Genomic DNA, 27,814 nt, shown 5'->3' on the forward strand with positions numbered 1-27,814 from the left:
GTCATTATAATGTACAATGAAAGACTGGGTAAGAAATAAGAAACAAACAGGATAGAAGGTTAGACCTGAATTGAAACACCATAAAATGCCATAAAAGCTCACCTTGGGGTCATACAGCTATAGAGCATAATTTGAAAATACTCTGAATGTTTACTTAATCAAGCGTAATCCAACTCTCAGACTGGATTTTATGACCTTGTTTTGGGTGGTTGTGTATCATTTGAACCACCTCAGTCTGAAAGCTCAAATAAAGAGGAACCGTTAGCCTGGGACAAGGAGATCTATTCAGCTCCTTGAGTTATAGCTGTGACAATCGACCTAAATGAAACCTTCACATTGGCTGGGCTAGTAAAATGGGAGTCAACTGACAGTTCCTGGTGCGCCACAGGGTCTAATCTTGGGGCCATTACTATTCACTCTGATATACAAGTAATTCAACTAATGATGCTGAGAAAATTCCATTCCATAAATCCAAGATACTTTGTCATTGTGCATGGCGACATCGAATAACTATATAATTAATCACAAGGATATATCACATTTGTGCATGAAAAGAAAGTGCTTTCAATTGCATCGCTACTTGGAAACGTAATGAACCAGAAGCGTTTAAAGACAATATAGGATCATTATTCAAGAACAACCCATGCAGTGTTTTTGTCATTTATTCCGACTGACTTCAGAATAAGCCAGAAAATAAAGAACAAAGAGGAGGGATGTCTGCACTGCAGTTTCAAAGAAGACAGCAGAGCAGTGGATTTGCCACAAAAACACCCAGATTTTACAACCCCAAGAAAAGTAAATAGCTTTGAGGGTTGAGGAGGAGGGACCGGGCTAGTCCCAGACCGGCATGTTTTCAGCTCTCCTCTGTCTCAGGTACACACAGCTAGACCAAGATGTCTGCATCCCAAATGGCACACTATTTCCCATTTAGTGCACTCCTTTTGACCAGGCTCCCATTTGGAATGCAGCCCATGATCCCTCAAATGTTCTCTAGAGAAACCTCTTTAACTCAGCTGGGGGTCCTGTTTGTGCACATCTAATCACATGGGGAGAAGATATATTCAGTGTCAATTCAAAATGGCTCCTAGCAAGGAACAGTGTGTGCCAGGCAGGCTCATAACTCCTTATTCAGACGACCTTGTCTTAGCGGGCCGTGCATTCCATCACACTGCTGCCAGGCCACGAGGTCACTAGGGGTCACAGCCCACAAAGAGAAGAGACAGTGAAGACGAGCGGGGGGGTCGAGTAGGGGGCCTCACCCTATCTGAGTCCCAAATGGCACCCTATTCCCTATATAGTGCACTACTTCTGTCCGGAGCAAGTCAAATCAAATCAAATGTTATTGGTGACATACACAGTTTAGCAGATGTTAATGCGGGCGTAGCAAAATGCTTGTGTTTCTAGCTCTAACAGTGCAGTAATATCTAACAATTCACAACCATTCACACAATACACACAAATATGAAAGTTAAAGAATGGAATTAAGGAATATATCAATATTAGGATGAGCAATGTTGGAGTAGTGCACCATATAGGGAATAGGGTACCATTTGGGATGCAACACCTGTCTGGGCCCTGTTGGACGAGGTGGGAGGCAGCCAGGGTAGGGTAGGGTAGGGTAGGGAAGGAGACCTATAAATCTGCTTGAGGTGGTTTGGGGAGAGTGCTGAAGCTCCTTATTCACAGGGGGGCCTGTAATCCGCGAAGGACCACCTCTACCCTCTTCTATCCAGCACAGAGAGGCTGTTGTCAGGGTACACCGCCTGGAGACCCTGCCTCCTGCCTCCGTCAGTCCAGGGGTGTATTCATTAGTGCATATTGTAGCAAAACATTTAGCAAAAACAAGTGTTTCTTATTGGACAAGTTCAGGTTAGTCCCTCCTCATTTCTGCCCGTTTGCTTACTAGTGAATAAGCCCCAGTTTTAGTTTGCTTTGACCTTGTGAACTTCTTATGGAACATGTATGGAAGACGTATGACCCATCTGGCCCTGTTATACAAAGGTCAACTCTACAGGGCTCTTATGCAACCCAAACTTCACAAAACCCATAACCAGACACAAGATGAAAAGGTGACTGCTCATTTTTCATGTCAGGCTATTTGTAGGGCTATTTCAGTCCGTGCTGAAAAATAGTAGTGCAATACCATTTATAGTGTATGCCCAGATTGGTTTGTGCTGTTTTGCCAAACTCCACTGTTGACATTGTTTGGCATGATGATAGAGCAAGTAAGTTGGCAAGACAAAACAGATCTGGGAGCTGTGTGTCTATAAGAAGATTACATTGACTCTTCTGCCACCACACTACAGTAGAACTAGAACAAAATGCTACGGCTGTGGTGACTTGTTGTCATTGGGATGTGTGGTAGCGAAGGAATGCTGTGAGCCTGAATGCTAAAACAAATCTTTCTCTGGCCATTGATTGTTTGGTTTGTCTGCAGACACTTCAAACAGAGGATTTTGGTTGGATACACAATCTAGCACAGAATGCAATGCAGGACCTCCATGCTCGTGGCTTTCTGGATCCTTATCAGTTCCATCTTATCTACAAATAGTATAAAAAACAAATACATTATTGCATAAACTGACACATACTGTTGAGGTGCACTGCTGCTTGGCAGTATCTGACACCTCATTCAATCAAGCTGAAGGTCGTGCAAAAAGGAATAAACAAACCTTTAGTGTGTTTCAGGCTGTTTTTCTCGATGTTGTGACTTATAAACAGAGGGAAATGAGGGCTGTGTTTGTCATAGGAAACAGGTGCATATTCTCGACAACCACACGCTATTATCCTGTACAGAGAGAGAAGGCTTTTCTGACCAAAGAATGGTCTCCAGCTGGGCATGGGACACGCAACACAAGTGATTGTTTTGAGCATTTCCATAAGAAGCATTATAATGGAGGATATGACTGTGCAGCACAGACAATGAGAGTTATTCGAGGCCCTGTGATTCTGTGATTGTGACAAATGAGCTGACAGTAATTAGAAAGATAAAATTTGAGAACGAACACATGAAAAGTGGTTAATTACAGGTGTTTTCTCCCTCTTTTCAGTCACATGGTGACTGCAGATATATAGACAATGGAAACCACCACAGAGACAAACTAGTCAGCCTGAGGCTATGAAAAGTGTTAGAGATATGACACCTGCGGCATAGATCCCCAGATATCTTCAGATATGGAACCACTGGGCAAAAACTGGTTGAAAGAATGTTGTTTCAACGTCATTTTAACAAAAACAATATATTTGACATAAAATCAATGTGGAAAACTGAAAAGTCAACGTAAGGGAATTTCGCCATTTTTTTCACCTAACTTTTAACTAAAAACCAATAACATGATGACTTTTTGGATTTCACGTTGAATTTACGTTAGTTGACAACTAAACCAAATGTAGATCAAAACTAGACGTTAAAATGACATCTGTACCTTCTTCTGCTTTTCTATGAGGCTGCTGTACTTCTTATTTTTATTTATTTATTTATTTCACCTTTATTTAACCAGGTAGGTCAGTTGTGAACAAGTTCTCATTTACAACTATGACCTGGCCAAAATAAAGCAAAGCAGTGCGACAAAAAACAACACAGAGTTACACATAGGATAAACAAAAGTACAGTCAATAACACAATAGAAAAATATGTAAACAGTGTGTGCAAATGGAGTAAGGAAGTAAGGCAACAAATAGGCCATAGTAGCGAAGTAACTAAAATTTAACAAATGAACACTGAAGTGATAGATGTGCAGATGATGATGTGCAAGTAGAACTGCTCGTGTGCAAAAGAGCAAAAAAGTAAATAAAAATGATGAGGTCGGTAGTTGGGTGGGCTATTTACAGAGGGGCTATGTACAGCTGCAGCGATCGGTAAGCTGCTCAGATAGCTGATGTTTAAAGTTAGTGAAGGAGATATAAGTCTCCAACTTCAGTGATTTTTGCAATTCGTTCCAGTCATTGGCAGCAGACAACTGGAAGGAAAGGCGTTCAAAGAAGGTCTTGGCTTTGGGGATGACCCCTGAGATATACCTGCTGGAGCGTGTGCTACGGGTGGGTGTTGTTATGGTGACCAGTGAGCTGAGATAAGGCGGAGCTTTACCTAGCAAAGACTTATAGATGATCTGGAGCCAGTGGGTCTGGCGACGAATATGTAGCGAGGGCCAGCCGACGAGAGCATACAAGTCGCAGTGGTGGGTGGTATATGGGGCTTTGGTGACAAAACGGATGGCACTGTGATAGACTGCATCCAGTTTGCTGAGTAGAGTGTTGGAGGCTATTTTGTAAATGCCCGAAAAGTCGAGGATTGGTAGGATAGTCAGTTTTATGAGGGTTTGTTTGGCAGCATGAGTGAAGGAGGCTTTGTTGCGAAATAGGAAGCCGATTCGAGATTTAATTTTGGAATGAAGATACGTAATGTGAGTCTGGAAGGAGAGTTTACACTCTAGCCAGACACCTAGGTATTTGTAGTTGTCCACATATTCTGAGTCAGAACAGTCCAGAGTAGGGATGCTACTCGGGCGGGAGGGTGCCGTCAGCGATCAGTTGAAGAGCATGCATTTAGTTTTACTAGCGTTTAAGAGCAGTTGGAGGCCACGGAAGGAGTGTTTTATGGCATTGAAGCTCGTTTGGAGGTTTGTTGACACAGTGTCCAAAGAACGGCCAGATGTATACAGAATGGTGTCATCTGCGTAGAGGTGGATCAAGGAATCACCCGCAGCAAGAGCGACAGCATTGATATATACAGAGAAAAGAGTCGGCCCGAGAATTGAACCCTGTGGTAGCCCCATAGAGACTGCCAGAGGTCCGGACAACAGGCCCTCAGATTTGACACACTGAACTCTATCTGAGAAGTAGTTGGTGAAACAGGCGAGACAGTCATTTGAGAAACCAAGGCTGTTGAGTCTGCCGATAAGAATATGGAGTTGAAAGCCTTATCGATGGTGGTTATGATATTGTTTAGTAGCTTGAACGTGGCTAAGGTGCATCCGTGACCAGCTATGAAAACCGGATTGCACAGCGGAGAAGGTACGGTGGGATTCAAAATGGTCAGTGATCTGTTTGTTAACGTGGCTTTCAAAGACTTTAGAAAGGCAGGGCAGGATGGATATAGGTCTGTAACCGCGGCAGCTTTCCCATCTTTAGGAATCTCTGATGAAACGAAAGAGAGGTTGAATAGACTAGTAATAGGGGTTGCAACAATGGTGGCGGATAATTTTAGAAAGAGAGGGTACAGATTGTCTAGCCCAGCTGATTTGTACAGTTCCAGGTTTTGCAGCTCTTTCAGAACATCTGCTGTCTGGATTTGGGTGAAGGAGAAGCTGGGGAGGCTTGGGCAAGTTGCTGTGAGGGGTGCAGAGCTCTTGGCTGGGGTTGGGGTAGCCAGGAGGAAAGCATGGCTAGCCGTAGAGAAATGCTTGTTGAAATTCTCAATTATTGTGGATTATTGTGATGGTGACAGTGTTTCTTAGCCTGGGTGCAGTGTGCAGCTGGGAGGAGATGCTTTTATTCTCCATGTACTTTACATTGTCCCAGAACTTTTTGGAGTTAGAGCTACTGTATGCACATTTCTGTTTGAAAAATCTAGCCTTTGCTTCCCTAACTGACTGTGTGTATTGGTTCCTGACTTCCCTGAAAAGTTGCATATCACAGGGACTATTCATTGCCAGTGCAGTAGACCACAGGATGTTTTTGTGCTGATCGAGGGCAGTCAGGTCTGGAGTAAACCAAGGGCTATATCTGTTCTTGGTTCTTAGTACAGTGTGGTGTGTCTAACCACATGTTTGGGATGACACAGGGTGTTGAAACAAAGTCCTTCCCGCCAAGCTCTCTCTCAGCTCAGATAGATGCTCACTAGGGCGTTGTTTCTCACCTCTCTTTTCTTACTGTATGTATGAACCCCATGCTCTAAGCCACATCTTAAGTCTCATCTGCGTTGTTACACTACTACACTGCACACACAACGACTGGGTAAGTCCACTTGATTTAAAGTTGTTTAGGTTGTGTTTTGTTGATTACTCCGTTATAAGCACAATAACTCATCATCTTATGTCTATAATTGAAGAATGCATTTACCATTACATCTTGAGAAAAGTAGGTGGTTAGGCAGAACATTTGTTTTGGGGGGCTGATTTAGAGTTTTCTTTGCAGATGCTGTTGGGTGGTTGAACTTACTGGGCGATAAAACAACAAAACAGCATGATCAAGGTCCATGTGTGGGTCTATCAGGGAAAAAAAGATAAGTTATCATGAATATTATGTTAAAGTCCACTCAATGTCGAGACAAAAAGTAGAAGCTACTGATAAACAACCAAGCCTAACACTTTTTTGACATGGATAATTTATAAATAGTTCAGAAATGTATGTTTATTAAATTGCTGAATAACAATCTATCATTATAGAAACTGAAACTCTGTTGGAGCCTTATCTTGCTAAAAGCATCATACTTTACTACTTCCTTTGCCTCCCTCCATCACATAAACCTCAAAACTGGTAGGCCAAATGCTACGTGTGTGTGTGTGTGTGTGTGTGTGTGTGTGTGTGTGTGTGTGTGTGTGTGTGTGTGTGTGTGTGTGTGTGTGTGTGTGTGTGTGTCATATTGGGTAAGTTAGTTCTATGATGAAACCCTGTACTTGATGGACACAATACCTAGACAGCCTTCTGGGATGTCTTGCTCCAACTTCACCCACTCTTTCTCCACTCATGTCCTGCTTGCACAAATTCACCTTCACCATCTCTACCATGTCTATATTTTGGAAATTTACTTTGGTTTCAAAGCCACTTCATGTTGTTCAGTGATGATGAAATCAATGATGATGAAATCAAACAAGTTCCTGTCCCTTGAGCGCTGTGTTCCTGTCCCCTGAGCGCTCCAACGGTCTGACCTCTCTCATGAGGCTGTGGAACGAACATAGTAGGCTTAATTGTTTAATTTCATCATCATTGAACAACATGCCGTGTTTTGGGTGGTGCTGATGGGTGGGGGGGGTTGAAGGAGTATTATTTATTTGTCTTTGCTCAGTCTGACTGTGTGGGCCTGGCAGGTGGATGGCAACTATTCTTATTGTATGGTTAACCATGGTTTCGATTGAACTGTATTAGTTGGGGTGGTTACTGCCTTGATTAATTATCACTTCGATTTCGCCTCGCCTTGCTAGCTTCGCGCTCTTGTGGGTGCTAGCAAGCATGCGAGGTAGTGTTAGGTATCATCAGCCAATCCTATAGGGGCTGGAAGCTATAGTGAAGTTCGACTGGTCAATAGCGCTGCGATGTCGTGGAATATTTGCATACAGTTCCGCTTTCCTCAATTGACTTCCCACCTTGTTCACTCTCCCTCGCACATGCTCACATCACACAACGTTCTCTCACCGACTTAGCTTCTCTCTCATTGAAAATGAATGGATTCTGTTCATCCCCCCTATCAGCACCAGTTAACACCCAAAGTGTTAAGAATACCTGGTGTGGATGACACGGCAGTGGCTGCTTTCCTCAGGTATAACACTTGACTCTTTGATAGGCCATTTGCTCAGTAAGACTTTGCTCATTTATGCAGCATATATACATGTCTTGATGTTTCAAGTTTCAGATGTGTAAAACATTGTGCTTAATCAAAGGATTAGAGAGTAATGTAATTCCTAGCTCGGGAGCATCAGGTGAGCTCTGCTGGTCGAACTGCATTTCTGCTCTCAATGTGGTGCCTATAGGATTCTAAAGACTTTTCTAAGTAGGCCATAGTATTAGCCTTCTGTACCTTGCACCAAGCATAAGACCTTGATTTATAATACAATACATTTTGGTCCTTGCTTCAAGTCAATAGGCATGGACATTTCCATTTTAGCAGACCATTTATTTTATGACGTTCGGTGGGGGGTTGGGGGGGGGGGTACCAGTACGGATTTGACCAATGAGATCCGCATTATGTAAATGAGCTAAGAGGGAGTCATGTAGTAAGTAAACGCATTCTCCTACAGCGGGCTAGCAGAAGTATATTGCAGAACCACAGTGATACGGGCAACTGGATTGGAAATCATTGAAGGAAACATTCGCTTTTTATTGTCTTTACCACTTACCAACTCTTCATGGCTGTTTGATCGCAAAGAAAACGTTTCGTTGCAGCATTCAGATGTTTTCTCTTTGACGCGAAAGCGGATATTTTACACTTTCCCGGAGTCTGAGAGAAGACGAGCTGTAGGCGCTCAAAATGAAGTACAAAGTAAGTGACTCGCCTCAATGCAATGCAATGAAATTACTTCTCCAGAAATTCTCCGTGATGAGAGTGTAATGAATGTATTGGGTTTGTCACCATAACCTAGTGTAACAACAATATTTTGGCTCTTCTAGAATAAACTTAATTGGAAAAAGTCATAACAGTTTTTAACCACAAAGCAATGTTCCATAGAGTGAATACAATAGCAATCATCAAGTCATCGTTTCTTTGAAGATAAACAGAGGGTTGAAATGATGGACTGATTATGTCAATGGGTGCTGTAACATTACATTGTTGTAACAACATAGTTGTAACAATGTTAAACCGTTGTATCAATCTTTTGTTGTAACAATGTTACATAAGTAGATTGCATTCAGCCCACCGCAGACTTGGGCTGTCAACGCAGAGATGATACTCTGTGGTCTACTCTTGGTTCGGTCTTTGGTCTCCACAAGTCATACACAAGGATATTGTGAACTACATTGGCATACATATAGGTCCCGTTACTTTCTCTGTACGTAGGCTATGTGGGATTTAAAGCCACACTATATAACTAACGCAGTGACGTTTGGATCGAGGGAAATGAATAGCAGCTGCCTATCTAAGAATTCTCTTAGATAGGGTAAGTAATGATTTATTATGGGGCAATCAAATGACCTTGCGTTGACAGTGAACGCCAGTGTACCTTCATCGCGGGTAATAAAAATTTGCATCGACTCAGGTTACTTAGTAGCGCTTAAAGGATACAATCTCTGGCTGCGTTCTCTCCCTGCTGCCCATTCGACCTTGCCTGTAGCATTGTTTGGGAAATACATTTAGTTTACACTCAAGGACTGACGAACAAACGAGACATTCAGTGGAGTGGATTTAACCTTTCTACTTTGAGGGTGTGACCTGTGAGTCCAAGCACTGACATCATATGTGTTCAATTCTGCCTTGTATGGTGGACTGGCCTCAGCCTGTTGTAACATGCAACCCAGTCATAATTCATAAATGTTTCTAGAACTTAGCCTATTCATGTTTTTTTTTTAAGCTGCTTAGATTGTATAAATCAATAGACTGCACTGTCCATGAGCTCTGTAAAGTAAGGAGTAACTGAGATTGCACTGGCAATCAGGGCCTGTGTCAGCATTAACATAAAACCCTGCCTTGAAGGCATGGGTCTGTCTGTCTCTTAAATCTCAAGCCAAGGAAACCTGGCCTCTGTATAGTTCTATTCTGTTCATTCACCATTAACACTGGCACTGTCTGGAGCTTATGGGAAGATCAACTTCCTACTATGGTATGAGGTTCACAGATCTTCTTGAATGGAATGCTTTTGTCTACTTCACACTATCTGGGGAATGTAGGGCACCTGGCAAGAGAGCTGGCAAACCGTTATGAAACTGGCCGTGCTGTTTGGATTCCTCTGTGGTACTGTACTTACTGAAATAACCACCCATGTGCTTTCCCAGCTAAGTGTTATTTCACTCCGTCCTCTTTTCTTCTCTATTGGAGACGTGTGCTTGGGTCTGAAGTCTGTGTCATAATACCATATTAGAAAAGCCAGAACTCACAGCTCTCTCTTGCAAAGCTGCGAAGTAGTTTCCTGGTGATTCAGTAGTATCAAGAGCCAATGACTTCAGTGTAAAGTTAACACAATGCTGTAGAGGCTTGGTTTGGCCTTAGTCACGGTGAAAAGACCCCAAATCTAGATTAGTGGTAGATGATAACTCACTTGGCTGAATTCCACTTCACACTTCTGAGCACATGGCACATGCAGTCCTTCCCCAAGGGCCTAGTGATTGCGTCGTCATGTGTGCTATGTGTGTTTGCAGCATGCCTATGTACAGTATGTTGCATTATTGGTCTGTTCTTCTAACCTGGTTTCCTCATTCCTAGAGTAATATAGGGTTTTATACAATGGATGGGTCTAATCCTGAATGCTGATTGGTTAAAACCGCATTCCAGCTATCCACAAGCTATCTAGAGTAATATAGGGCTGTGTAGGTCAGGGCTACAGGGTTTGTTATCAGGCCCTGTTGGGCTTGGATTGGTATGCTGCCAGCCATACCCTCTGATGCAGTAAACCTATCTTCTCTCTACTCTCTCACTTCTGCCTGAAAGAGCTTAGCAATAATACAGTCAGCCTGCCACAACCAACACCATTCTGCGATAACCTCGCTGTATTACGCAACAGTGCAGGGAAAGGGCGGATGCACACCAGGCTGGGATAGGTCAGTCGCGGACTATCCCTTCACCCTTCACTAAATGGCACCATATTCCCTTTGAAATGCACCACATAGTGAATAGGGTGCACATTTGGGACGTAGCCATAATGTATTTGCTCTCTGCTCCAGAGTCAGCCACTTAGGTTTACAGTTTACAGCCTGCTTCTTGTGATGTAGCCCACTTTATTTCAGTTAAATATTTACAGGACGTTTTATGTCCTCTCTATCAGATGTCCCTATACACTCTTACTGAGGGTGAATTATTCATAGCGCTGAAGCGCTGAAGTTAAGTATAGCACAACATTTTACGTGGCGTCATTACATCATGTACCTACATTATATAGATATGCACGTCAGCTTTGACATCGGTTTTGCACATCGGGGTGTTAAACTAGACATCGGCCAATACCGATGTTGCCATTTTTAGCTAATACCGGCAGATTCCAATATGTTCACCGATATATCGTGCATCCCTACTATATAGTGTGCTACTTTTGACCAGGGGCCAGTCACAAGTAGTCGACTACATTGAGAGTTTGGGACTATAAGGTTCTATCTGCAAAAAGATGATTCTGAGATAATTTACTTCAAAGTTCCGAACCCTCGTCGGTTTGATTTGTGTCAGCAATTTTAATCTGTATTCTTTTGAACTTAACAACATGAATTTAGGTTTTTAGAGTACTATATAGGTAGAGAACATTGAACAGAAAAAGGCTACATCAATAACTACATTTTGACAAAAATGCAGCTAGAACCTTATAGTCCCAAACTCTCGATATATGAAATAGGGCTCTGATCAAAAGTAGTGCACTATATAGGGAATAGGGTGCCATTTTGGCATGCATCCTATGTGTCCAAGTAGAGCTTATGTGGCTGGATCACGTTTGGTCAAAAATAGTATGATATTGTTGCTGCCCGTATCACTGAATGCAAGGGAAGCCAGCGAGCATTTGGCATCCCTTGATAAAAAAAATATACAAGAATAGCCAATCAGCGTTGAGCTAAACTGAGTGAGCTCAAATGTGAATGGTCCTGGCACAAAAAAGTATATATGGAATCCAATCAGATCACATCAATCCAGGCTGTATCATATCTGGCCGTGATTGGGAGTCCTATAGGACGGCGCACAATTGGCACAGCGTCGTCCGGTTTTGGCCGGGGTAGGCCGTCATTGTAAATAAGAATTTGTTCTTAACTGACTTGCCTAGTTAAATAAAGGTTACAAAAGCCAAACGTCATTGACAGAACAAAACTCTTGTTGTGTTGTTGTCCTCCGTAGCTAAAATGGTCCCTTTCCTAAATTAGCCATGGATGGAGATAGGGATTTGGACTTGTGGTTCTACTTAATTCTCTGTACTGGGCCAGTGATTATAATGCCAATTCTGATCCAATCATAAATTCATACATTGTGCCTCTGGCATGAGCAGATGGAAGTTCAATATGTAGCTATATGTATTATACTAATGTTAACTAGCTAATCGTTGCCCATGAAAGGAAGTTAGGCTAGCGAGCAAGCATTTTAGCCAGGTAGCCAAGGACAACAAAAACTAAAAGCTTGTATTGTATGTCATAGACCGTTTCGTCAACATGAAAGAGAGGAGGATGGTATTGACGTTGTTTTTTCTACCACACACACATATGCTATTTAGCTTATGTTGATTGGGCTAAATCTTTTTCGTAATCTTTTAGTGGTCACTGTATTAGACTAAGCATAGGGGATTTTATGATGTTGAGATGTTGAAGTTGAAATGGAGGCAGCTCCTGTTTTCTTTGCGCCTTGCAGTAACTCTAGTGTTTTAAATCAAAAGTTGTGTAAACATGAACTTGCTTGACCCTGCTGTAGGTTATGTAACTGTTTGTTACATGCAATATGCTTTGTGGACTCCACCGGACAGATGTTGCTCTCCGGTTTTGTCATGAAACAAAGGTGTGGTTGAATTTATTCAGCCACTGTGTCTTCTTATTGTCTCGACCTTGGGCCTATATATGACGTGACAAGGCATATGAACTAAGAGGTTACAGAGCCAACAACACAATTATCACAACACAGGTTGTAATATGGCTTTTTTTTCCTGTTGATTTTACCTACACACCGCTACTGGTGGGTGTATCCGGCAGTAGCCTTTGTCTGTGACATCAGAGATGTTTTCCGACAGGTGGGCAGGTGTGAGGGGAAGGGCTCGGTTTCCATAGGTCCTCTAATGCACGTAATCCCCCCAGGACGAGTCTGTACAGACAGAGACTTCTGGCTGCCTCACTGACTAAGTGAGTAGGGTTAAGGGATTCATAACACGGAAATGGGGGGAGGGAGGACAGAGAGAGAGGGGGGGGGGGTTGTATGACAGAGAGTGAGAGAGGGGGGGGTTGTATGACAGAGAGTGAGAGAGGGGGGGGGTTGTATGACAGAGAGTGAGAGAGGGGGGGGGTTGTATGACAGAGAGTGAGAGAGGGGGGGGGGGGGTTGTATGACAGAGAGTGAGAGAGGGGGGGGGTTGTATGACAGAGAGTGAGAGAGGGGGGGGTTGTATGACAGAGAGTGAGAGAGGGGGGGGGGGGTTGTATGACAGAGAGTGAGAGAGGGGGGGGGTTTGTATGACAGAGAGTGAGAGAGGGGGGGGGTTTGTATGACAGAGAGTGAGAGAGGGGGGGGGGTTTGTATGACAGAGAGTGAGAGAGGGGGGGTTGTATGACAGAGAGTGAGAGAGGGGGGGGGTTGTATGACAGAGAGTGAGAGAGGGGGGGGGTTGTATGACAGAGAGTGAGAGAGGGGGGGGGGGTTGTATGACAGAGAGTGAGAGAGGGGGGGGGTTGTATGACAGAGAGAGAGAGAGGGGGGGGTTGTATGACAGAGAGAGAGAGAGGGGGGGGGTTGTATGACAGAGAGTGAGAGAGGGGGGGGGTTGTATGACAGAGAGTGAGAGAGGGGGGGGGGTTGTATGACAGAGAGTGAGAGAGGGGGGGGGTTGTATGACAGAGAGTGAGAGAGGGGGGGGGGGGTTGTATGACAGAGAGAGAGAGAGGGGGGGGTTGTATGACAGAGAGAGAGAGAGGGGGGGGTTGTATGACAGAGAGTGAGAGAGGGGGGGGTTGTATGACAGAGAGAGAGAGAGGGGGGGGGTTGTATGACAGAGAGAGAGAGAGGGGGGGGGGTTGTATGACAGAGAGTGAGAGAGGGGGGGGGTTGTATGACAGAGAGAGAGAGAGGGGGGGGTTGTATGACAGAGAGAGAGAGAGGGGGGGGGTTGTATGACAGAGAGAGAGAGAGGGGGGGGGGGTTGTATGACAGAGAGTGAGAGAGGGGGGGGTTGTATGACAGAGAGAGAGAGAGAGGGGGGGGGTTGTATGACAGAGAGAGAGAGAGGGGGGGGTTGTATGACAGAGAGAGAGAGAGGGGGGGGTTGTATGACAGAGAGAGAGAGAGGGGGGGGGGTTGTATGACAGAGAGAGAGAGAGGGGGGGGGGGTTGTATGACAGAGAGTGAGAGAGGGGGGGGGGTTGTATGACAGAGAGAGAGAGAGGGGGGGGGGGTTGTATGACAGAGAGTGAGAGAGGGGGGGGGGTTGTATGACAGAGAGTGAGAGAGGGGGGGGGGTTGTATGACAGAGAGTGAGAGAGGGGGGGGGGTTGTATGACAGAGAGAGAGAGAGGGGGGGGGGTTGTATGACAGAGAGAGAGAGAGGGGGGGGGGTTGTATGACAGAGAGAGAGAGAGGGGGGGGGGGTTGTATGACAGAGAGAGAGAGAGGGGGGGGGGTTGTATGACAGAGAGAGAGAGAGGGGGGGGGGTTGTATGACAGAGAGTGAGAGAGGGGGGGGGTTGTATGACAGAGAGTGAGAGAATGAGAGAGGGGGGGTTGTATGACAGAGAGTGAGAGAGGGGGGGGGGTTGTATGACAGAGAGTGAGAGAGGGGGGGGGTTGTATGACAGAGAGTGAGAGAGGGGGGGGTTGTATGACAGAGAGAGAGAGAGGGGGGGGGTTGTATGACAGAGAGTGAGAGAGGGGGGGGTTGTATGACAGAGAGTGAGAGAGGGGGGGGGTTGTATGACAGAGAGTGAGAGAGGGGGGGGGTTGTATGACAGAGAGTGAGAGAGGGGGGGGGGTTGTATGACAGAGAGTGAGAGAGGGGGGGGGTTGTATGACAGAGAGTGAGAGAGGGGGGGGGGTTGTATGACAGAGAGTGAGAGAGGGGGGGGGGTTGTATGACAGAGAGTGAGAGAGGGGGGGGGGTTGTATGACAGAGAGTGAGAGAGGGGGGGGGTTGTATGACAGAGAGAGAGAGAGGGGGGGGGTTGTATGACAGAGAGTGAGAGGGGGGGGGGTTGTATGACAGAGAGAGAGAGAGCGAGAGCTATATTTATATATATATATATTTAACTTTTGTTTATTTTAATTGAATTGCTTTGGCAATGTAAACATATGTTTCCCATGCTAATAAAGCCCATTTTAATTTAATTGCGAGAGCGCGAGAGAGTTTGAATGATGTGGCCCTTGGCATTTAAGGGTGTTACGACACAAATGTTATTTTCTGGGACGAGAGGAAAGGAGACCCCTTCCCACCCTATCCAAAAAACACGGACATATACACAGTACACACCCGTCCCATAGTCTTACACCATCCACCCCCTTTTCACTGGTTCTTTTGAGACTTACATAACCGTGGCAGAAATAGCTCCAAAACCAGTGAAGAGTGATTAGGTGAACCAAAGTTCTTCTGGGGTGTGTTTTTTTTCTGTCTCGCTCTCTTTTTTTTACGGTCTCAGGTTCCAGGCAGTGGTCCAAAGAGAGTGGGGCAGAGGAGAGCGGAGAGAAAACATTGTTCAGCCAGAGAGTGATTGAGGAGGGAGGAGGGGGTTTTCTAATATTGAAAGGAAAAGAAAATGAAAGAAATAGGAAGTGGGTAGGCGGAGGGAGTGTAAATAGAGTTGGGTGTATAGAGGGATGGGGGGTGGGGTGGGGCGGTTGGGTCAAGGAGCTTCCTATGAGAAAAAACATTCTGGAGGAATGTGCAATTGTGCATGGAGGAAAGGTTAGTTAAAAGATGCACTTGATTGTTTCAAGGTGCCTCCTCTCATTGGCTACAAGGGTTGTCCCCTGCCAGGGGGCATACCAAGAGTTCACAGTCTTTTCAGTGTGTGGTGTGTGTGTGTGGCATTGTGCAAAAAGAGCTCTTCTCCCTTAAGAATGCCAAGCATTTCACAGGGTGATCCTTTCAGAGGTAGTCTAGCTAGCAAGGCCCCTGTCAGCTTAGTTCATCCCTGTGGAGATTGGACAGCCATTAGGGTGTTTCCCAAATAGCTCCCTGTTCCCTGTATAGTGCACTACTTTTGACCAGAGCACTATAGGCCCAGATGCCATATTCACAAAGCGCCGTCATGTAGGAATGCTGATCTAAAATTAGGTCCCCGCTCTTATTACTTATGGCAAAACTGATCCAAGATCAGTACTCCTACTCTGAGACGCTTTGTGAATATGGGCCCTGGTCAAAAGTAGTGCACTATATAGAGAATAGGGAGCCATTTGTGACTCTATCTTGATGTCAAACTACAAGGACCTTGTCAGCTGCGAACACGGGGGTCCAGCCACGGGGGTCCACACTGCTGGCATTCTTCCATCTCAGCTTTCACAGCACAATGCCTTGTATACAGTTTTAATATTACAGATAGAATTTGGGTTCTATCAAATTAGTTGTTTGCATAATTTATACTCGTTTAACTTGGCAAACAAGCAAATATCTTGCTTTTCACAGAGTAAATGTTCTGGGCCTTTTTATGGCGGAGGAGGACATTTTATATTTTTGTGACCTCTTTGGGGAGTGTGAAATTGATCGGACAGTGTGAAGTGAATCTAGAGCTCGTTTTCTGTTTCTATGTGAAGCCATGAATTGTGGTCCTGTAAAGATACCATAAACGTATCGTACGTCTTAACCAATAGCTTTGAAGGATTATATCTCCAAGGGTAACAAGGATACATTCACATCCCCTCCCTCCCCCTTCCCTTGGCATCTACTACACCCCCCTTTCCTCCCAATAGTACCCCCTCCCTCTCCAGAGCTGAGACCTATCTTTGAACACATGAATACCGTAATATTAGTTGAGAGTAGAAATAGCTCTGGCATGACTTGCAATTATGTCAAGGACTGCATTACACAATATACTACTAGGCTAAGCCCTTCCGGAGAAGGCCATTAGATACACATTTGAAAGAATATACCCCAGTGTAACTTTCCTATCTTGTTTTCTGTAGTAGAGGGTGTCTTTTGACTACGTGTCCAGACAGAAAGAGAGCAGGGCAGCTGGTGTTGTCGTGAGATGACTAGGCAAGGTGGGTCCTGGTCTGACTGCAGTAGATCCCTCAGTGCTACTGCAGGTTAAAGGAGGGAATGGGGAGGAAACGGAGAGGAGAGCAGTGGACATCGAGTTACCTCAATATGACAATAAACCCAACACTAATGAACTGAAGCCTAAGGGTCTGGAAGACGTTTGTTTTACGTAATAGGCTTTCTGACTCAACTCTGTGATTTTGGTCAGTGGAGCTCTTTAGATGTTGTTTTACTTGTAATTCTGGCCCTGCCCACAACATACAGCTTTCATCTGGACTTTTACTGCTGTCTTGGTGGAATGTTGGAAGTTGTGAAATACCTGATACATCAAATTGGAAGGGTTCTATCAACCATAGACGATTTTACCTTTGATATGTGAAAAGATCTCATGGCAGTCATGATGGCGCCGAAGGAGATGGCCGCCGTTTTACGATCCCGTAACCAATTGTGCTATTGTGTATGTATTATCGCGTTATTTGTAACATATTTTGGACATAATGTTTCTGCCACCGTGTCTTATGACCGAAAAGAGCTTCTTGATGTCAGGGCAGTGATTACTCACCCTGTACTGGGGGAATTCTTCTTCAACGAGTCGGGACGGGAATTATTTACTCCAGACACCTGACAAGGCCCTCATCCCCGTCATTCGCAGGAGGAATAGATGGAGATATCGTGGACGACGGTCCAAGTGCCTTGTAAGGATCCGTCGCCGAGAGGGTAATCTACCTTTACCATCGGTCCTATCAACATACATTCAATCGATAATAAAATAGACTAACTATGAGCACGTATATCCTACCAACGGGACATTAAAAACTGTAATGCCTTATGTTTCACAGAGTTGTGGCTGAAGGACGACGTTATTAACATACAGCTGGCGGGTTTTACACTTTTTCGGCAGGTTAGAACAACAGCAGGGATACGAAATCTAAGGAATTCTCAAGGTTTTGCTCGCCTGAGGTAGAATATCTAATGGTAAGCTGTAGACCACACTATTTACCAAGAGAGTTTGCATCTATATTTTTTATAGCTGTCTATAAACCACCGCAGACTGATGCTGGCACTAAGACTAGAGTTCGACCGATTAATCGGAATGGCCGATTAATTAGGGCTGATTTCAAGTGTTCATACCAATCGGAAATCGGTATTTTTACACCGATTTGGCCATTTAAAAAAATCATAATTTTGTTACACCTTTATTTCATCTTTATTTTACTAGGCAAGTCAGTTAAGAACACATTCTTATTTTCAATGACGGCCTAGGAACGGTGGGTTAACTGCCTCGTTCAGGGGCAGAACGACAGATTTTTACCTTGTCAGCTCGGGGGATTCAATCTTGCAACCTTACAGTTAACTAGTCCAATGCTCTAACCACCTGATTACATTGCACTCCACGAGGAGCCTGCCTGTTACGCAAATGCAGTAGAAGCCAAGGTAAGTTGATAGCTAGTATTAAACTTATCTTATAAAAAACAATCAATCATAATCACTAGTTAACTACACATGGTTGATGATATTACTAGTTTATCTAGAGTGTCCTGCGTTGCATATAATCAATGCGGTGCGTATCGTTGCTCCAATGTGTACCTAACCATAAACATCAATGCCTTTCTTAAAATCAATACACAGAAGTATATATTTTTAAACCTGCATATTTAGCTAAAAGAAATCCAGGTTAGCAGGCAATATTAACCAGGTGAAATTGTGTCACATCTCTTGCGTTCATTGCAATGTGTATGTGCAACAGTTTGGGCCGCCTAATTTGCCAGAATGTTACGTAATTATGACATAACATTGAAGGTTGTGCAATGTAACAGGAATATTTAGACTTAGGGATGCCACCCGTTTGATAAAATACAGAATGGTTCCGTATTTCACTGAAAGAATAAACGTCTTGTTTTCGAGATGATAGTTTCCGGATTCGACCATATTAATGACTTAAGGCTCGTATTTCTGTATGTTATTATGTTAGAACTAAGTCTATTATTTTATAGAGCAGTCTGACTGAGCGCTGGTAGGCAGCAGCAGGCTCGTAAGCATTCGTTCAAACAGCACTTTCGTGCATTTTACCAGCAGCTCTTCGTTGTGCTTCAAGTATTGCGCTGTTTATGACTTCAAGCCTATCAACTCCTGAGATTAGGCTGGTGTAACCGATGTGAAATGGCTAGCTAGTTAGCGGGGTGCGCGCTAATAGCGTTTCAAACGTCACTCGCTCTGAGACTTGGAGTAGTTATTCCCCTTGCTCTGCATGGGTACCGCTGCTTCAAGGGTGGCTGTTGATGATGTGTTCCTGGTTCAAGCCCAGGTAGGAGTGAGGAGAGGGACGGAAGCTCTACTGTTACACTGGCAATACTAAAGTGCCTATAAGAACATCCAATAGTCAAAGGTTAATGAAATACAAATGGTATAGAGAGAAATAGTCCTATAATTCCTATAATAACTACAACCTAAAACTTCTTAACTGGGAATATTGAAGACTCATGTTAAAAGGAATCACCAGCTTTCATATGTTCTTATGTTCTGAGCAAGGAACTTAAACGTAGCTTTTTTACATGGCACATATTGGACTTTTACTTTCTTCTCCAACACTTTGTTTTTGCATTATTTAGACCAAAATTCAAAAGGCACTCGCACATCTGAGCAATCTAATTAGCAGGTGCATGGCAACAATTGAATAAGGTGAAGGAAAAAGGAAACCACACACTGCTCTTGATAGTATCACCGATCTTTAATAAGCTTACGTATCGGCCACACGGCCTAGCACTTATTTATTTTTCCTTTGTCTCCAACCCCCTTCGATGTGTAGAACGGATGTGGGAGGGGCTAGGTCCACATAATGGTGCAACTTTCAAAAAATCCCAAAAGCTCTGACAAAGCCCGTGTGGCCGATACGGAAGCTTATTAAAGATTGGTGATACTATCAAGAGCAGTGTGCGGTTTCCTTTTTCCTGCATTATTTAAACCAAATTGAATATGTTTCATTATTTATTTGAGGCTAAATCGATTTTATTGATGTATTATATTAAGTTAAAATAAGTGTTCAGTCAGTATTGTTGTAATTGTCATTATTACAAATAAATATAAAAAAATTGTCCGATTGATCGGTATCGGCTTTATTTGGTCCTCCAATAATCGGTATCGGCGTTGAAAAATCATAATCGGTCGACCTCTGACCACACTCAATGAGCTGTATACGGCCACAAGCAAACAGGAAAACGCTCATCCAGAGGTGGCACTCCTAGTGGGCAGGGACTTTAATGCAGGGAAACTCAAATCAGTTTTACCTCATTTTTATCAGCATGTTAAATGTGCAATCAGAGGGGGAAAAAAACTCTAGACCACCTTTACTCCACACACAGAGACATGTACAAAGCTCTCCCTCGCCCTCCATTTGGCAAATCTGACCATAATTCTATCCTCCTGATTCCTACTTACATGCAAAAACTAAAGCAGGAAGAACCAGTGACTCGGTCAATAAGAAAGTGGTCAGATGAAGCAGATGCTAAGCTACAGGACTGTTTTGCTAGCACAGACTGGAATATGTTCTGGGATTCTTCCGATATCATTGAGGAGTACACCACATCAGTCATTGGCTTCATCAATAAGTGCATTGATGATGTTATCCCCACAGTGACCGTACATATATACCCCAACCAGAAGCCACGGATTACAGGCAACATCCGCACTGAGCTAAGGGTAGAGTTGCCGCTTTCAAGGGGGAGGACTCTCCTTGAATGTTGAAGCTTATAAGAAATCCCACAAACCATCAAACAGGCAAAGTGTCAATGCAGGACGAGGATTGAATCGTACTACACCGACTCCAACACTTGTCGATGTGGCAGGGCTTGCAAGCTATTACAGACTAGAAAGGGAAACACAGCCACAAGCTGCCCAATGACACAAATCTACCAGGCGAGCTAAATTACAACTATGCTCGCTTTAAGGCAAGTAACACTGAAAAATACAGGAGAGTACCAGCTGTTCCGGACGATCAAGCTCTCCATAGCCGATGTAAGACCATTAAACAGGTCAATATTCACAAGAACACAGGGCCAGAAGGATTACCAGAACGTGTACTACAAGCATGTGCTGACCAACTGGCAAGTGTCTTCACTGAAATTTTCAACTTGTCCCTGACTGAGTCTGTAATACCAACATGTTTCAAGCAGACCACCATAGTCCCTGTGCCCAAGAACACTAAGATAACCAGCCTAAATGACTACCGACCTGTGGCACTGACATCTGTAGCCATGAAGTGCTTTGAAAGGCTGGTCATGGCTCATATCAACACCATTATCCCAGAAACCCTAGACCCACTCCAATTTGCATACCTCCCCAATAGGTCCACAGATGATGCAATCTCTATTGCACTCCACACTGGCCTTTCCCACCTGGACAAAAGGAACACCTATGTGAGAATGCTATTCATTGACTACAGCTCAGCGTTCAACACCATAGTGCCCTCAACGCTCATCACTAAGCTAAAGACCCTGGGACTAAACACCTCCCTCTGCAACTGGATCTTGACTTCCTGACGGGCTGCCCCCAGGTGGTAAGGGTAGGGAACAACACATCCGCCACGCTGATTCTCAACACGGGGGCCCTCAGGGGTGTGTGCTCAGTCCCCTCCTGTACTCCCTGTTCACTCATGAATGCATGGCCAGGTACGATTCCAACACCATCATCAAGTTTGCTGATCACCGACAACGACAAGACAGCCTACAGGGAGGCCGTGTGGTTCCAGGACAACAACCTCTCCCTCAACATGATCAAGACAAATGAGATGATTGTGGACTATAGGAAAAGGAGGGCCGAGCACACCCCCATTCTCATCGACGGGGTTGTAGTGGAACAGGTTGAGAGCTTCAAGTTCCTTGGTGTCCACATCACCAACAAACTGTCATGGTCCAAACACACTTAAGACAAAGCCTATTCCCCCTCAGGAGACTGACAAGATTTGCCATGGCTGCACCATCAAGATCATCCTGACTGTTTGCATCACAGCCTGGTATGGCAACTGTTCGGCCTCCGACCTCAAGGCAGGTGGTGTCAGAGGAAGGGCCTAAAAATTGTCAAAGACTTCGGCCACCCTATTCATAGACTGTTCTCTCTGCTACCACATGGCAAGCGGTACCAGAGTGCCAAGTCTAGGTCCAAACGGCTTCTAAACAGCTTCTACCCCCAAGCCATAAGACTCCTGAACAGCTAATCAAATGGCTACCCAGACCCCTCTTTTACTCTGCTGCTACTCTCTGTTTATAATCTATGCATAGTCACTTTAACCCTACCTACATGTACATATTAACTCAATTACCTTGACTAACCGGTGCCCCCCCACATTGACCGGTACCCCCTGTATGTAGCCTCACTTGTTATTTTACTGCTACTGTTTAATTACTTCTTACTTATATTTTCAATTTTTTACTTAACGCTTATTTTTATTTTTTTCTTAACTTCTTAAAGCATTGTTGGTTAAGGGCTTGTAAAGTAAGCATTTCACTGTAAGGTGTATTCCCAGCATGTGACATTTCTTCTGAAACTTGACCCACAGGCTGTATTAACTGAGACTTCCATTTGGTGCTAGAAGACATCATGCCAAAATATCAAGGTGATATGTATGGCATGTGGTTTGTCCCAGCATGCATTGCAGTTAGACACAACATGGAATATCATATCCTGTTGAAGGTACAGTTGCCATGCTGTTATATGTGGGGGTGGTGATTTCAGTGATAGTATCGCTAGGTGTCAAGACCCGTTGTGTGGCGGAATAGTGTGAATCACAGATGAGAGGAGGAAGTTGGTGGGTGACATCTATACTCGGGTTGGATTCCCTCATATCTTGACTGCACAGAACACGGTATGTTTAGCTGTGGTTAATCGGTTTTGCTTCAGCTTTCTAACAAGATGCAACTCAATCGACTCTGCTAGCTTCAGCCTGGAGTGTGGAGTGTGTCATTTATGGGTTATCTCAATACTGTTAGTTCCAACACCGCTCTATCGCCACACCGAACAAAAAAATACTTAACTTTGTCTTTGGGGATAAAGTACCATCTGAAACCATTAAGTATGCCTCGTTGGACTTTTGACGATAATTCGACAGCCTCTGCCGCTCTTTCGGTGCTTTGCAGATAATGCACGCCTTTTCATGGAGCGCGCCAGAGCAGTTCTTCCACTGTTGGGAGAAATGGCAATGCATATTAATATATGTTAGTTGCATGCAAATAAAGGTTGCTTTTCTACCACTCCCAAAACGGAAGGACTATTATGCCTGAATTCGACCCAACAACAATGAGGAAGTCTGCTGCAGTGTTGAGAGCGGTTGTATGAAACCAATCAGCACGCCAAACAACGTTCTTAACAGTATGAACCAATCAATATGCCAAGCAAAGTTCTTAACTGTATGAACCAATCAGTACACCAAGCAAAGTTCTTAACTGTATGAACCAATCAGTACACCAAGCAAAGTTCTTAACTGTATGAACCAATCAGTACACCAAGCAAAGTTCTTAACTGTATGAACAAATCAATACACCAAGCAAAGTTTTTCACTGTGCCAGCCCGCTCTTAATTTCTATTTAGTTTGACTCCCATAGATTCAACACTACAGTCTGAACTGTGCGTCATTTTGTTATTGTATTTTTATTAGAACCCCCATTAGCTGTTGTGAAAGCAGCAGCTACTCTTCCTGGGGTCCACACAAAACATAAAACATGACATAAAACAGAACAATAGCAGACAATAACAGTTCAAGGACAGAGCTACATACATTTAAAATAAATATATAAATAGAAAAGGTTCTGTACTGACAAGACACCGAGAAGACAGAGATACCTATACCATAGGCCTACAGTCACATCTATCAATTTCATGCTTACATACATATATATCAGTTGACATATACAGTACATACAAGTTATTTAGGTCAGATAGAGGAAGGGCATCTGTACTGTAGTCTGTAACTGGACTTTAGTATTGATTCACTACTGTAGTCTGTAACTGGACAGTAGTATTGATTCACTACTGTACTGTAGTCTGTAACTGGACTGTAGTATTGATTCACTACTGTAGTCTGTAACTGGACAGTAGTATTGATTCACTACTGTACTATAGTCTGTAACTGGACTGTAGTATTGATTCACTACTGTAGTCTGTAACTGGACTGTAGTGTTGATTCACAACTGTACTGTAGTCTGTAACTGGACTGTAGTGTTGATTCACTACTATAGTCTGTAACTGGACTGTAGTGTTGATTCACTACTGTAGTCTGTAACTGGACAGTAGTATTGATTCACTACCATAGTCTGTAACTGGACTGTAGTATTGATTCACTACCATAGTCTGTAACTGGACTGTAGTATTGATTCACTACTGTAGTCTTTAACTGGACTGTAGTGTTGATTCACTACTGTACTATAGTTTGTAACTGGACTGTAGTATTTATTCACTACTGTAGTCTGTAACTGGACTGTAGTATTGATTCACTACTGTACTATAGTCTGTAAATGGACTGTAGTGTTGATTCACTACTATAGTCTGTAACTGGACTGTAGTATTGATTCACTAATGTACTATAGTCTGTAACTGGACTGTAGTGTTGATTCACTACTATAGTCTGTAACTGGACTGTAGTATTGATTCACTACTGTAGTCTGTAACTGGACAGTAGTATTGATTCACTACTATAGTCTGTAACTGGACTGTAGTATTGATTCACTACTGTAGTCTGTAACTGGACAGTAGTATTGATTCACTACTGTACTATAGTCTATAACTGGACTGTAGTATTGATTCACTACTGTAGTCTGTAACTAGACAGTAGTATTGATTCACTACTGTACTATAGTCTGTAACTGGACTGTAGTGTTTATTCACTACTGTACTATAGTCTGTAACTGGACTGTAGTATTGATTCACTACTGTAGTCTGTAACTGGACAGTAGTATTGATTCACTACTGTACTATAGTCTGTAACTGGACTGTAGTGTTGATTCACTACTGTACTATAGTCTGTAACTGGACTGTAGTATTGATTCACTACTGTAGTCTGTAACTGGACAGTAGTATTGATTCACTACTGTACTATAGTCTGTAACTGGACTGTAGTATTGAATCACTAGTGTAGTCTGTAACTATACAGTAGTATTGATTCACTACTGTAGTCTGTAACTGGACTGTAGTATTGATTCACTACTGTAGTCTGTAACTGGACTGTAGTATTGATTCACTACTGTAGTCTGTAACTGGACTGTAGTATTGATTCACTACTGTAGTCTGTAACTGGACTGTAGTATTGATTCACTACTGTAGTCTGTAACTGGCAGTAGTATTGCTTTATGACTGTACTATAGTATGTAACTGGACTGTAGCATTGATTCACTACCATAGTCTGTAACTGGACTGTAGTATTTATTCACTACTGTACTGTAGTCTGTAACTGGACTGTAGTATTTATTCACTACCATAGTCTGTAACTGGACTGTAGTATTTATTCACTACTGTAGTCTGTAACTGGACTGTAGTATTGATTCACTACCATAGTCTGTAACTGGACTGTAGTATTTATTCACTACTGTAGTCTGTAACTGGACTGTAGTATTGATGCACTACTGTACTATAGTCTGTAAATGGACTGTAGTGTTGATTCACTACTGTAGTCTGTAACTGGACTGTAGTATTGATTCAGTACTGTAGTCTTTAACTGGACTGAAGTATTGATTCACTAATGTACTATAGTCTGCAACTGGACTGTAGTATTGATTCACTACTGTAGTCTTTAACTGGACTGTAGTATTGATTCACTAATGTACTATAGTCTGCAACTGGACTGTAGTATTGATTCACTACTGTAGTCTTTAACTGGACTGTAGTATTGATTCACTAATGTACTATAGTCTGTAACTGGACTGTAGTACTGATTCACTACTGTAGTCTGTAACTGGACTGTAGTGTTGATTTACTAATGTAGTCTGTAACGGGACAGTAGTATTGATTTACTACTGTAGTCTTTAACTGGACTGTGGTATTGATTCACTACTGTACTGTAGTCTTTAACTGGACTGTAGTATTGATTCACTACTGCACTACTGTATTGATTCACTGTCTGTAAATGGACAGTAGTATTGATTGACTACTGTAGTCTGTAACTGGACTGTAATATTGATTCACTAATGTACTATAGTCTGTAACTGGACTGTAGTGTTGATTCACTACTATAGTCTGTAACTGGACTGTAGTATTGATTCACTACTGTAGTCTGTAACTGGACTGTAGTGTTGATTTACTAATGTAGTCTGTAACGGGACAGTAGTATTGATTCACTAATGTAGTCTGTAACGGGACAGTAGTATTGATTTACTACTGTAGTCTTTAACTGGACTGTGGTATTGATTCACTACTGTACTGTAGTCTTTAACTGGACTGTGGTATTGATTCACTACTGTACTGTAGTCTTTAACTGGACTGTAGTATTGATTCACTACTATATTCTGTAACTGGACTGTAGTTTTGATTCACTACTGTACTATAGTCTGTCACTGTAGTGTTGATCGTCGGGGCGGCAGGGTAGCCTAGTGGTTAGAGCCCACTGTTCCTAGGCCGTCATTGAAAATAAGAGTTTGTTCTTAACTGACTTGCCTAGTTAAATAAAGGTAAAATAAAAAACTGGACTGTAGTGTTGATTCACTACTGTAGTCTGTAACTGGACTGTAGTATTGATTCACTACTGCAGTCTGTAACTAGACAGTAGTATTGATTCACTACTGTAGTCTGTAACTAGACAGTAGTATTGATTCACTACTGTAGTCTGTAACTAGACAGTAGTATTGATTCATTACTGTAGTCTGTAACTGGACTGTAGTATTGAATCACTACTGTAGTCTTTAACTGGACTGTAGTATTGAATCACTACTGTAGTCTGTAACTGGACTGTAGTATTGAATCACTACTGTATTCTTTAACTGGACTGTAGTATTGAATCACTACTGTAGTCTTTAACTGGACTGTAGTATTGAATCACTACTGTAGTCTTTAACTGGACTGTAGTATTGAATCACTACTGTAGTCTTTAACTGGACTGTAGTATTGAATCACTACTGTAGTCTGTAACTAGACAGTAGTATTGATTCACTACTGTAGTCTGTAACTAGACAGTAGTATTGATTCACTACTGTAGTCTGTAACTAGACAGTAGTATTGATTCACTACTGTAGTCTGTAACTAGACAGTAGTATTGATTCACTACTGTAGTCTGTAACTAGACAGTAGTATTGATTCACTACTGTAGTCTGTAACTAGACAGTAGTATTGATTCACTACTGTACTGTCTGTATACATGTGGCATCATACACTAATGCAAGGAAAAGAAACGTGGCATGCCATGATAGATGGTTGGTAATGCCTACATACAGAAATGTTAAAGTCTAAGTTGTGAGGTGGTATAGCCCTTACTGGCATTAAGAGAATCGGAGAATCTCAGGACGTGAGGTTTTACCCAGTCTCCCTGTGTAATTATGTTATTACAAGCACATTGGCTCGCGTTTAAACAGCCTTAGTAATCAGAGGGTCAGCAGTGTGCTCTAGGATCTGTCCAAATGAAGAAATTGCCATGATCTCTGAACTTCCTTCCAGTCCCACTAGTCTGTTTTACCTAGAACCCTTCACAAGGCCCATTTATTCGCTTTGCGTCCCAAATGGCACCCTGTTTCCTGTATAGTGCACTACTTTTGATCAGAACCCTATGTGCCCTGGTCAAAAGTAGTGCACTATATAGGGAATAGGGTGCCATTTGGGACACAACCTTGAACTGGCTCTCACCCTCAGCCTCAGCAGCAGTGTACACTCAGAGGAACAGGCCGTTCATAGTCATCAGGTCCTCATTACCGTCATTACTATAATTATTTTCTATATTTACCTATGGTAATGAGGCCAAATGAGATGTGCTGGTTCACCCGTTCTTATGCAGTATGTGCCACCATCACCCCCGGGCGCACGTGTTACAGTGGGCTGGCCCTAATTTTCAGATGTTGGGGTACCACATCTGGACTTCATGGGAACATCGGGATCTTCTCACAGTTGGGGGGAGGGCACTTGTTGTT

At 43.2% G+C, this 27,814-nt stretch overlaps 1 protein-coding gene across 2 annotated transcripts in view; it reads left to right on the forward strand.

The window, feature by feature from the left end:
• Positions 1-5,886: 5,886 nt before the first annotated feature.
• nedd9 (neural precursor cell expressed, developmentally down-regulated 9) overlaps positions 5,887-27,814 on the forward strand; it is a 54,233-nt gene continuing 32,305 nt past the window's right edge. Inside the window, exon 1 of one of the 2 annotated variants that reach the window (XM_031788813.1) lies at positions 5,887-5,955. Coding sequence is in view for 1 of the 2 variants with exons in the window: in XM_020500169.2 (XP_020355758.1) it covers positions 8,186-8,197 (12 nt within the window). In the remaining variant the exon portion in view is untranslated. Of the gene's footprint in view, positions 5,956-7,881; positions 8,198-27,814 lie in introns of those variants that run through there. The other variant, XM_020500169.2, reaches the window with a different exon arrangement.

This window comes from Oncorhynchus kisutch, linkage group LG14 (genome assembly GCF_002021735.2).
Source record: "Oncorhynchus kisutch isolate 150728-3 linkage group LG14, Okis_V2, whole genome shotgun sequence".
NCBI classification, from domain to species: domain Eukaryota; kingdom Metazoa; phylum Chordata; class Actinopteri; order Salmoniformes; family Salmonidae; genus Oncorhynchus; species Oncorhynchus kisutch.